This window comes from Arvicola amphibius, chromosome X (genome assembly GCF_903992535.2).
Source record: "Arvicola amphibius chromosome X, mArvAmp1.2, whole genome shotgun sequence".
NCBI lineage: Eukaryota > Metazoa > Chordata > Mammalia > Rodentia > Cricetidae > Arvicola > Arvicola amphibius.
This window is the reverse complement of record NC_052065.1, coordinates 3,613,894-3,626,667: the sequence shown is the minus strand read 5'-3', so window position 1 is coordinate 3,626,667 and position 12,774 is coordinate 3,613,894. Positions and strand designations below refer to the sequence as shown.

General features: G+C 45.3%; 2 protein-coding genes across 2 annotated transcripts in view; one reads left to right on the top strand and one right to left on the bottom strand.

Moving 5' to 3' along the window:
* The window catches only part of Cnksr2 (connector enhancer of kinase suppressor of Ras 2), a 224,261-nt gene extending 223,906 nt beyond the window's left edge, over positions 1-355 (top strand). The window contains 1 exon segment of the mRNA XM_038316573.1: positions 1-355. Coding sequence (XP_038172501.1) covers positions 1-216 — 216 coding nt within the window. The 3' untranslated portion in view covers positions 217-355.
* Positions 356-3,462: 3,107 nt separating this feature from the next.
* On the bottom strand, positions 3,463-5,397 carry Klhl34 (kelch like family member 34). Its single transcript, XM_038315929.1, has one exon. It carries the CDS (start codon positions 5,395-5,397, stop codon positions 3,463-3,465), a length of 1,935 nt encoding a protein of 644 aa, XP_038171857.1.
* Positions 5,398-12,774: the final 7,377 nt, after the last annotated feature.

Here is a 12,774-nt window from a genome sequence, read left to right as displayed (position 1 = left end):
GCCAGAGAAGGGGAAGTAGCCGTTATTGACAAAGTCCTCGACAATCCAGACTTGACATCTAAAGAATTCCAACAGTGGAAGCAGATGTACCTCGACCTTTTCTTGGATATCTGTCAAAGCACCACCTCAAATGACCCACTAAGTATTTCTTCTGAAGTAGATGTTATCTCTTCCTCTCTAACACATACTCATTCATACATTGAGACACATGTGTAAGTGCATTCTGATTCGAGGCCACCTAGTACCTGCTGGTACTCTGAACAGGTACATGAGGTAGTTTTTTTATCAATGTGTTGGACACTTGACAAGCTATACTTTAATGTTACCAAACTATATGAAACAAAGCATACATGGTCACATTACCGCTGTCTTTAATGAGCATTTGTATGTTTTATATGCAGTCAGTGCTCAGCTTATGTTTACCATGTGCAAAATCAACTATCTTTAATGACTTAAATTAACTTTTACAAAGAAGTCTGAATACAGGTGGTCTTCAGATAGAAAAACCACAAAAAGGCAGTTTTCTACCTGAAGTCATCTTTTGTCCCTTTAAGTTAATTTTCTATAAATGAGACTTCAAACGTAAATCACAATTTTTTCAGGTGCAGATATCATTGTGGGTGGGAAAGAATTTAAACCTTTTTATATTTATTAAAATGTTCTAAGAATTTTCTTAAACATTGCACAAAGTTTAATGCTGTAGTTTTATTTTTGTGAAATGTAGGTGCGCATAAAAGAGTGTAGCAAACTAGAAGAGCGCCAAGATAAGAAAGGTTCAGGCAGCTAATACCCGTCTTAATAGTCTAGTAAGCTGTGCTAACTGGCTAATGGAGGCACTATTCCAAATCTAGGAGAGCACTGCATGGTGTATCAGGGCAAAGCTTTGTAAGATGTTTTTGTAACTAAGACCAAAATCGAAGATAGAGCTGCTTTATTTTCTTGGTTTAAATCTTCCTTTATTTTTGTAATGATGAAATGCTGATTGTGTACAGAAGAATTTAAGAATGGATTTTTTAAAACAGACTTAACTCACCCAGAAAGGCAGCTAACAGCTATACATACATACCTACATACATGCATACATACATGCATACATACATCTATATATATACATATATATATACATAATTTCAGCCCAAACTCGTGTTTTTTGAACTCTTAACTCTTAAAAGACAAAGTATACACTGAATTGAGTCCATTTTCCAGGCAGTTTCCAATTTCCCCTTGGTCTGTTAACTAAACTTCTGTAATTAGACATCAGACGGGGGAGTAAAATACATTTAGTCATAGCAGACGGAAGTTACAATAGAGAAATCAATGTGGAAAATGTTAATGGACTTGTCTGCTAAGGAACGGAGAGCACGGTCATTCAGGGAGTCGTCACTCTGAGTGACCTGCGATCAGGCACTGAGAGGTGTCCCTATTCCTGACCTGTTTTTACAGTGGGTGGAGTCTATGGCAACATCCTCTTCATATATACGGCCATTTCTGTGTGTCCAGTTTTGGAAAGTGACCACAGCATGAAAGTGACTTGCTGCTTTTTAGTGTGTGGCTGCATAATGTACAAGTCACAATTCGCTGTTTTTCCAGGAGGGAGAGAGCCTCCTTTACTATTATTCTATATCCTAAAATCTACTTCTGATCAGCTTTCTCCTGTCGCCTGTACAGCTCAGTGAATGTACTTATATCTCTAAGAGTTCAAATATTTTTGCTGTAGAGAAGGAAGTAAAAGCTACACAGCAGAATCTTTTTCTTTGCTTTTGAAATCACATTAACTCACTATCGTTTTGCAGACTTTGCACAGCTGTACAGGAGAGTGGCCTTTCTACAGCACACTTTCAGTAATCCTGTATTTACTCAAAATGGATGAGAAACCACGCATTAATGTTTGTATGGAATTTTGAGTCCAGTGTAATATTTTTATCATTTAAAAAACCCTATTTGTAAAAACATTTATTTACTGCATGGTTATTGACACACATTAAATTTGTGGGATTTTTGTGTATGTAAAAGAGAGAAAAAAGAGAGAGAGAAAACAAACAAACAAACAAACAAAAAAATCCCTCTTGTCCTAAAAAGAAGTGTGCTTGTTACAGTTGTTTAGGCATATTGATGTTTACTAGACCAATGTGTATCTTCACCTAAAAATCTCTGTACATGATGGATGTGTCACATATACAGTGGACAAACGGCCTATAAAAAGCAAGCAGTTGGTGGGAAATGAGCTCTGTTACTAGTAAGCAGCTTCTACCTTTGTAAAGTCAGCTGTTGCTTTGCTGGTAAAACTTAAACTAAGGAATTTCACTAGACTCATGACTAGCCTAGCATGAAAGAGAGCTTTTAACACTATATAGCTGCGCATTTTATTGCCTTAGTTTCAGGTCTAGGGGAGAGGCAGCCCTGGAAACTGAAGTCAAATAAATTCAGCCCTTAACAAATCCTTATAAAGCACCGACTTTATTCACACAGAGGGCTTGCCACAGTCCTCGGTGACATAATCACACAGCCACCCTCACTACCACCACCCCACTTACAAGTTCTCACTTTGCCGCCTCCCTGACAGCCCAAGCCAGAAGTAACACCTGTTCACAGCTTACCAAGGTCTCCTATGAGACCTTGAAAACCCCAGCGAAGCTGTCTTTCCACTGGCCTGACAGAACCATGTAGACTTCACCTACTCATTCTTTTCTGTGAGCCTTCAGGGACTGGAGGGAGTAAGCCACCAAAAGTCAGCTAATTTTCATCTTACAAGTGCAGCATTTTGTGGTTAAGGGTTGCTGAACTATGTCTAAACTAATAAGCTGCCTCCAGCCAGTGTAAAAGCAGATGGAAAAGGAACAGGAAAAAATTAACCAAGAGTAGTTTCTCAAAGAAATGCTTTTTCTGAGATTTTTTTTTCCTTCTCAGTTCCATCTCGATAAGAAACTGTTAGAGCAGACCTGTACCCGTGACCCTGCACTGTAAAAGTCAGTCTCCTCTGTACAACCGTTCCATGGTCTTTAAGCCAGACACGCGCGTACACATCCACAATTCCATCAGGTAATACTGTCTTGTGGGACTATTACACCTGTTACAAGCAACAATTTTCTGTGGGTTGTCTGTAACTAATTGTACATTTTTAGAAGGGAGACATGAAAGTAATTGAGAAAGTAATTGGAAAACAGTTTAGGTAGGGAGATAAGGTCCTATTTTACTTCCAAAAGTCTGCCTTTAGCACAGGGTGTTTGTTTGAAAACTCGTCATTTAACTAAAGCTGATTCATATCTTTGTATTTGACCATTCCTGACCGCCATTTACAGTTGAAGAGGAATAGTTATTCTTTGGCTAAAGTCACGTTTGCCTCCTTACCCTTCAGAACTGCTCTATCAGAGTCCCAATCTTGGGGGGGGGCGGGGACTTTTCTCTGCTGGCAAGGTCAAGGACAGCTTTCTCTTGGGTCCTCTGAGGACTGGAGTCACCTGTTCAACCCAACACTAAATCTAGTGCCTCCCCAGGCTCTCCCTCCCTTGTCTCCTCCCCACCCTCCGCCAGCTGCAGCACTGCACACCGAAGGCCACTCCAAGCCCAGGGCAGCACACAGCCTATGTCTTCCCAACGGTCCAGGTCAAGGTCATAGCCCACTACGTTACGGGTTGGCACCTGGCGTGAATCCCGCCACTTGAGACCGCCCAGTAGCAGCACTGTGTCTTCTACCACAGCAAGTCCATAGCAGAAGCGATCATAGGGTAGTGACCGCAACCGAGTCCACTGGTCTGTGCTGGGGTCATAGCGTTCAATCTCAGAGAAGGGCTCATACCTTCCCAAAAAGGCAAACACTGCGCCTCGCAGCACCGCAAGGTAATGCCCATAGCGAGCTGTGCCCATGGGTGCCCTCTTCCTCCATGCCCTTTCTCCAGGGCTAAGGGAGTACATATCCCGGAGGCTACTTGTGCCTCCTTCACCTCTCCAAGCCTTGCCCCCAGAGATGTACACGACGCCATGGTCTCCAACAGCACCTGCGTGACCGTGCAGTGCCCGCGGCATCTCCCCAGCTGCCACCCAGCGGTCCCTGCGCAGGTCGTACATCTCCACTGAGGCCAGTGCTTCGCCACAGGAGCCCAAGCCCCCAGCGGCCAGGAGATTGTCGCCTACCACTCCACACCAGAAGTAGGCCCGTGCTTCTCGCATGGCGGGCACCTCTGTCCAAGTGTGGAAGCGCGGGTCATACCGGTGCACTGAGGCTGTGACAAACCTTGGGCCATCCGCCGGGGAGCTAGGTGGACTACCAGAAAGGCTCTCCCCTCCCAGGACAAATAGGAAGTTGCCCATGGCACATACACTGTGGCCTAGCAGCGGTGCCGGCAGCCTTGTCAGGCTGCGCCAGCTGTGGTTGTACACGTCAAAGGACACCACATCCTGGGTGAGCTCCCACTCCTCCTCCTTCATCTCTTCTTCCTCCTCTTCCTCCTCTTCCTCCGGTTCAGGTGCAGGGCGCCGATTCCTAACCACCTCTGGTAGGACCACAATTTCTTCAGTAACAGTCTCCCTCGCTCTAAGACCACCAACCAGTAAGATGCGTGTCTGGGGACTCCGGATACTAGTCTGTTCTCCCTGCAGGAACGGCTGGCGAGAAGGTGCCGTGTGGTAATTAAGGGCCTGGATGATGAGGCCCTTGATCCGAGTAGGTAAAGTAAGACCAGAGCCTGAGTACACGCGCCTCAACACACCCGCAGGCACCAAGCCAAAGCGGATACACCCAAGCAGTGTTGAACTATGTGCCAGGCGCTGGGTCGCAGGCTCCTGCCTCAGCCAGGCTAGTGCCAGGCCCAGCAACTGCGTCTCAGCCACCCGTGCCACGTCAGGGGCACCCAGCACAACCTTCATTGATATAGGGTTGAGTTCCAGCAGTCCCGAGGGGCCAGCGCCCATTAGTAGTAGCTCCCGCAGGTGGCGCACGATGCAGCGCTCAGCTGCACCAAGGGTGTGAGCCAGGCCAAAGCGAGCAGCCACATTGGCAGTGAAGCAGCAATTCTCTGGGGCAAGCTGACGTTCCAGGTAGTGGCCACACAGCCCTAAGGCCTCCGTGACTTGCAGGTAGCTGGCTGCCTCTAGAGTGTCCTCCACAGTGTCCATGGAAAGGGGCAGCCAGGCAGTGTAGATAAAGTCCAGCAGACGCTGCAGGCCGGTCGCTGATGGCACATGCAGGTGAATTACATGAGCCTGTGATTCCCTAGTGTGACTCTTGAACAGGGCCCTGAAGTAGTCGCTGGAGCATGCTAGAAGTGACCTGTGCGCTGGGAACTCACTGCCCTCGACCTCCAGTATCACGTCGCACAAGAAGCCTTCAGCACGTAGGGCCTGGTAGCCCGTGAGAAGAGAGCTGCCATGAGCTTTGCAGTAAGACAGGAAGTAACTCATGATGCCCAAGGCGGGAAGCTGGAATGGAGCCAGCCCAGAGCGGCTGGAGGCATCCCGCAGCACCGACCCCCCTCCTCCGCTGTGCAAAAGGCCGATTTTTGCCTGCTCTGCTTAAAATTTAGGGTTTCTTCATCCAGATCTGGCAGTTGTTCTGTGCCGGTCTCAAACAACGAATGATGTAGAGACAATTTCCAGAAGTCTCTAGTAGCAGAAGTTGTGGGTTTCAGAGCCTTCTTGGTATTGCTAGGCTTGCATTCAGCTGCTGCTGCATGGCAGCGCGTTGCTCAAAGCCCTCTCCCCTACACAGTTTGGGGGAGCCCACACATGCACGCCAGGGGCGGCGGTGGCCGCGCACCATCACCTGAAGAGGTCGATCTGACAGTGCACCAGCGAGGGTACCTGATCTCCAACAGGGCAAATGCGTGGATGTGGCCCTATTGTGGGTGCCCCGGGAGTGCAGGATGGTGGCTCTGAATTCCCGGCCATGGAGCAGAAGGACCTGTTCTGTGGACACCGGTGCAGTCCGAAGACAACTGGCTAGGGGGCTGGGGGTGAGCTTGTTCCGAGAGGAGGATCAAATCAAAGCCTGTGGCACTGGGGGGAGCGCAGGTCAGCGTAGAGGGTTGGGAGCGTGATTGCGCGCTGCACATAACATGCCGGTAGCTCACTGGGACAGGAATAGTGCTCGCCTTGGCTCACTGGCGCGCGGCTACCCGCCCCGCCCTGCGCCTCAGCTGCTGGCTGCTAATCAGGAGTCCGGCAGGAAGCTTCCTGAGCCAGGGCACTGACTTCTGTGACCCGAATGGCCTTTGGTCACCGCGGGGAGCCGGAGGGTCCCCTCGAACACTGAGTTGTGTGGGGAGAGCTCACGAAGGGACCGAGTCCCTTGAGACTCTCGGCAGGTGTGCTTGGTTGAGCTGGAGGACTGGAGACCTCCTGTTGCCCCAATGACTGGTAAAGAAGCTCCAGGCTCAACTTTTGGCTTTGAATATGTCCTAATTAGTAGGGAGCAAGCGGGATTAAGCGGCGATTTTGTGCTCCGACACCTAAGCGGAGGCCTCCGCTCAGAGAACAGAGTTAAATCAGAGGGAACCCAAGCTCTGGGTCAGATTTGTATGCCCCTCACCTGCACTCACCCGTGAGAGATTCAGGGGCATGTGCCTTGCCTTTCCTAAAGCAGGTGGAGTCTCCCAAGCTGCCTTGTTTCACATTCATTCCACAGAATTTGCTCCCTTCCCCCACCCCCACCCCCATCTCTGCCTTCGGAGCCCAGCAGAGATCTCTTTGGTATTCTTGTGGAGCCCACCTCTTTGCAACACGGAGAAAGAAGTTGCAACTAACTTGAGTTGTTTGTCTTTGAGTGGCAACGCCTTAAAAAAAATATCAAATATCTTCTAGTTTTCTCTGGTTTTCTGGGCTGTGGTCTATAACGACTGGCTGCTGCATCCTCAATGTCATGACAAGATAATGGGCAGTAGAGTGGCAAAACTCCGGAGAGCTGTGGTTTCTAGGGCCCCTCCTCACAAAGTTATTTTTATAAGAAACACCCAGTGTAGAAATGTGACTGTCCATCACCGGCATCCTGCTCTTACACTACAAACTCATTAAGTGCTCTTTCTTGCCAATTTGGAGGCTTCTGTTTCGTTTTGCTTTCAGCTACTCTTCCTTTGCCCACCTTTCGAAAGCAACTCCGCCACCCCAGCAGTCTGTTCTGGAGGAGTCTTTCAGACAAAGTTGTATTTCATAGAAGATTTGAAGGATAAAACGCTGTTGTTTCCTATTTGGTCAGCCATCCGTACTTATAAAGTATCCGATTACATGCAATTCTTTACATAAAATATTAGTTAAAATTCTATGGGACTGACGAGATAGTTCAGCACTTAAGAGTACTTGCTGCTTGCTCTTGCAGTGGTCACGGGTCCAGTTCCCAGAACCCACATGGTGGCTTATATCCATTTGTAAGTCCAGTTGCAGAGAATCCAACACCCTCTTCTGTCCTCGGTGCAGGCACACAAGTGGTGCAAAGACATGCATCCAGGCAAAAAAAAACTCATACATCTAAAATAAAAATAAACCTTTTTAAAAAGTGATTCTGCTGCCAAAGATAGAATTGAGTTATAACTTAAATTGCCAAATTATAGTGTGTAGGTAGGGGCGGGGGTTGTACTCCCTTAACTCTAAAAATGTTCCAACCGAAATTCCTAACATTAGCAGTATAAATGATTCCAGGGAGAGTGTTAAAATGAAAGACACTCTTAAAATGCTTGGTTCAGAAGGGAAACATAAACCGGGTGTGGCATTGCATGCCTTTAGTCTCACCCAGCACTCAGGAGGCAGAGACAGGTGGATATCTGAGTTTGAGGCCAGCCTGGTCAACAGAGCAAGTTCTAGGCCAGCCAATGCTGCACAGTGAGACCCTGTCTCAAAAAAAAACTTTTTAAAAAATTAACTATTGCTACAATTCGTTTTACACAATTCTCCATTTTAAATCTAAGTGCCCATCACTCAACCTAATTAAATTTTGCTAGAAGGAATTTGGGGGCTTATTAAGCCAAAACTTGGCCCAGTCCCCCAAAAATCATTTTTCTGTTTTATACAAATATGCCAAATGAGCTCCAGACAGAGTATGGTTTGTCTGAATGCCTTGAATATTGAGTTCTAGAGTTTGGCCGGGAATCCAGGGTTCTTTTCCTACTATATATTATGTGACCACATCTATAGTAAAAATTAAATTGTACAACACACTTTATTTACAAGGTGATAAAGTGCCATTTTAGTAATTTTAGAAGACTTGCGTGTGGTTTTTTGAACAGCACATTGTTCACACCTGTATTAATTCACATCCATCAGAGCTACCCATCGCTGTACATTTGTATTCAAGATGTCACATTGCAAAGCAAAGATGGCTGGGGAACAATCTGAAACTCTTAACATCAAAAGAATGTGTTTACCGCTGGCCCAATGTGACATATTTTGCCAGTACAGATATGATGGTGTGTGTTAACTGAAGACATTTTTACATTATGTGTGCTTGTAAGACCTTGTTCAGAAAATGTAACTGTCAACCAAGAACATCATTGTCATTTGAGTAATGGTTATGTAGTGTTAGTATTTTTATTTCTGTGCAATATTAAATAATATTAAATAAACAATTTAGTCTCTGTGTTTAAACTGTGGTAGATGTGTGTCTTAAATTGATATCTTGGTCCATTCCTTAAACGGGATACTGTATAAACAAAAGAAAGTCATTGTTCATAGTTCCAGAAGCTGGAAGTCAACGTTCAAGGTACTAGCACACTCAGTGTTTAGTGAAGACTCTCGACTGTGTAAAGACGGGGCCTTCTTTGCTGTGTCTTACATGGCAGAAAGACAGTGGGCATTAATCCTATCACCAAGGCAGAGCCCAGTGACCTACTCACTCCCCAGAGACCAACATTCTCAAAGGTCTTACACTGGCTATTAACTTTCCACATGTGAATTCTGGGAGGACACATATATTCTGACAAAACAATAGGGTTTCCCAGAAACCCGCCTTGCAATCCAGCAGTGCTGAGTGGCTCTGATGGGATGTAGATGTGGTCATTCTGTTGGAAATGATCTCCTTATGAGTTGTCCTCCCCCTACTAGATTATCAACTCCTCAGAGTAGGGGCTGTTTCTGCAGCCCTTGTCTTGCTCATTGCCACAAGCAGTGCTGTGTTAAACAGATGAAAGAAATAATGAAGGAGAAAGCCTTGTGTTTCTTCTTTTTACACAGCTGGGGTAAGACACATTCAAGTAAGGCCATAAGAAACAAAAGGGTGACCATACGTGACTCTACCTATGGAGTCTGGGTGGACTCAACCCTTCTGAAATACCTTGTCAACCATCTAGTGCCACTCTGTGACTCCAGCTCTTTAACAAGACCACACCTCCGTGGCTCTCACAGGCGGTTACATGCATGATTGCCCACCCAACTCAGACACCAGGTGCCCTAAAGACACTAGCAGTAGCCCGTGATCCATCTGGTGTGGTTGAGCTTCTGCTCCTCACCCCAGTATGCCCATTGGAACTTTAGTATCTTCTCTGAACCCTTCACCAAGAGTTAGGCCTGTGAACTGCTGCTGCCGATCCCCTCCATCCACCCTCATCTCTGTAAGAAAGCACAGAACTGAATCTCTTACAAGCAGCCTTCTCAACCCCGCATCCGAGCTGCAATGCTACTTACCCGGAGCCCTCTACCTGCCCTGAGTAGACCTGTTAGAACAAAATCTAAATCCCAAAGTTCTCATCTCTAAAATAATTGCACATTAAAAAAATTCATGTACAATAGACCCTGCAAATGTTTTACTCATTTGAGGCTGAGTAGATGTCTCAGCCTGTAAAGTGTTTGAAACACACGCATGAGAACTCAAGTTGAGGGCCTCAACATCCACATTAAAAACTAGGCCTGTTGATTTGTTCCTGAAGTCATCGTGATGGGAAGGTCGCAACAAGAGGATCACTTGAGCTCACTAACTGGCTAGTCTTTCTGAATTGGTGAACCCCGGGTTCAGTGAGAGACTCTGTCTCTAAAATTAATGTGAGAGCAATCAAGGGAGCAACTTGACATCAACCTCTGGCCTACACACACACACACACACACACACATGTGCACATACATACCTGCATGAACACATGCACACACCACACTCCAAAAAATGTTATAAAAAATTGTGATTTTTGGTAGCAAATTTCAGATATAATTAAGGTATTTTTATAATTGATATATAAAATGCCATCCATTTCCTCCATGTAAAGGTTACCAAAGGCAGGGCATCTCTTTCTCATCTGCCATCACTGGTTCCTTCCAATCCAAAAATCTTCCTTCCAACACATGGTTTCTGGCAACCTCTATGGAAAGCCTATTATTAGAAATTGACACATTATGTTTCTTGTGAAAAGACAATAACAAGCAGAAACACATGCAATAGAGAGAAAAAGTACTCCCACATTGCCATCACCTTTTTCCTGAGACTATTTGTGTATCTATGGAATACATTTTATCTTTGTGATACGCAATTTCAGAAAAAAGGGGTGTGTGTGTGTGTGTGTGTGTGTGTGTGTGTGTGTGTGTGTCTGAGAGAAAGAGAAACAAAACAAAGACAGACAGAATCATGAGTGATGATGTCATCCTAGCCCGGCTTAAGAGTCCTGGGCTCCAGCTGCACTATGATCCATGTGGCTGTAAATCAAGTGTCTTAAATTTTGTGAGCATCATTTTATTGTTCTTAAAAGGATAGTGACTCAGCATGTGCACCATCATCAAAATAAGAGAGAACTATGTGTGGAGGGAGTGTCTGGGAGTACGGGTGTTTCTGGGGGTCTGGCCCAAGAAATGGGTTTCTCTCCTCTCCACCTCTTAAGTAAAGCCTTATGAAAACTGCCGGGGCTGGGGAGATGGCTCAGAAGTTAAAAACACTTGCTGCTCTTTCAGAAGACCACAGTTCAATTCCCAGCACCCATATGGCAGCTAACAACCATCTGTATCTCCTCTTCCACTGGCACTAATGTCCTCTCCTGGCTCCTTTGGGCGCTACATGACTCGGTGCACAGATGTAGGAAGTAGATCTATTACGTACAGGCAAGTCCTGTGTCACAGTTAGGGTTTCTATTGCTGTGAAGAGACACCATGACCATGGTAAATAAAGGAAAACATTTACCTGGGATGGCTTGCTTACAGTTCAGCGGTTCAATTCACTATCATCAGGGTGGGACATGGTAACATGCAGGCAGACCTGGTGCTGGAGGAGCTGAGAACCCTACATCTTGCAGGCAACAGGAAGTCAACTGAACATCACACTGAGAGAAGCTTGAGCAAGAGACCTCAAAGTCCACAGCCACAGTGACAATCATCCTCCAGCAAGACCACATATTCTAATAGTTCCACTCCCTTTGTGGGACATTTTCTTTCAAACCACCACATGCTAGTACATAAAAATAAATACATCTTTTAAAAAGAAGAAATAAAGAAAGCTATCTCACAGTACTATATCAAAGAATGTGATAAGGTAGTGGTCCTCCTACACCATTGCATGAGAACAGTGAATAATCAGACCTTTTAAGACATGAGAGATGGCTCAGAAGTAAGAACACTTACTGATCCTATGGAAGACCCGGGTTTGACTCCCATACCAACATAGTGGCTCTCAACCATCTGTAACTCCAGTTCCAGGGGATCTCAAACCTTCTGACCTCCTTGGATACTGCACACTTATCGTACATAGACAGGCAGGCAGGCAAAACACCCATAGGTATGAAATAAAAATAAATTAATCTTTTGAAAAAAAGAAACAGCCATTCTCAGCTCAACCTCTAGCTTGTTAAATTAGAAACTCTAGGACTGAGGCTTGTGTTCTGTTCTAACAAGCCCTTCCCACAGTGTCTATGATGCCCTGAGTTTACTGTTCTAAAGAATAACTTCTGGGTTTGATATCAATGTTTTCCCCAAACAGGGTTACATCCATCCATTTTTCTCTTGCCAACAACACAATATCATACTTCACAATGGGGTTTAATGTATGATAGCTGATGGGGAACAACCAAATCACAGCAAGGAGAAAACCAGTGGTAAGAGACCCGAAGGAGAAAGGTGACTTCTGCTCCATGTCACACAGCTTAAAAAAATAGGAGCTTGTATTTTCTTTCCTTTATTATCCTCACTAGATGACAGTGTGAGGATGGCTTACTGATGCAGGAGATTATGGCCTGCTACCCCACGCATAAACTAAAGTAAAAAGTAGTTGATTGAATCCTCAACTTAAAGTTGGCTGTACTCCTCATTTCCTATCCAGATGCCCTATTTTCAGAAGCTCTTGGATGAATCATTAAATATTCAAAGAAGTCAACCAAAGGATATAGGGTCTGGAACAATTCCTCCTCCTATAGGGAGCAGGTGAAGGGCTACAGGGTTTGGGCTAAGAAGAAGTCAATAACCACAATTTTCAATTTTCTGAAGAGCTGAGAGGAAAGCAGAGATAGTCTCCTGGCCAGAGTGGAGATTTGGCAATTGGAAGTTACAAAGAAAAATATCACACCATCCATGTCTATAGAACCTAATGCCAATTTAGAATATTGAAGCAAAGTGTACAAGTAGGAAACATAGACAGTGCTAGGCCATAAGGTGGCTTTTATGAAGCTTGAAGAAGGTAAAGAACCTCTGCAGAGGGACACAATTTAGATTAATAAATCTTTCCGACAGGGGGAGCTGTCTGGGAACTCTCCAATCCCAGAGATTTCCTTGTGTCCCCTCCTGAGCAAAAGGCCCCCTGCTACACAAACCTTGTTTGTGCATTTATGAAGAGACACAGAAGGGCCTAGAAATCTGCTCTCCCAGAAGCCACCCTCAACTCTAGTAGGG

What these genes read in the sequence shown, in the direction of transcription:
- Klhl34 (XM_038315929.1), bottom strand. Translation starts at nt 5,397, where the DNA reads ATGAGTTACTTCCTGTCTTACTGCAAAGCTCATGGCAGCTCTCTTCTC.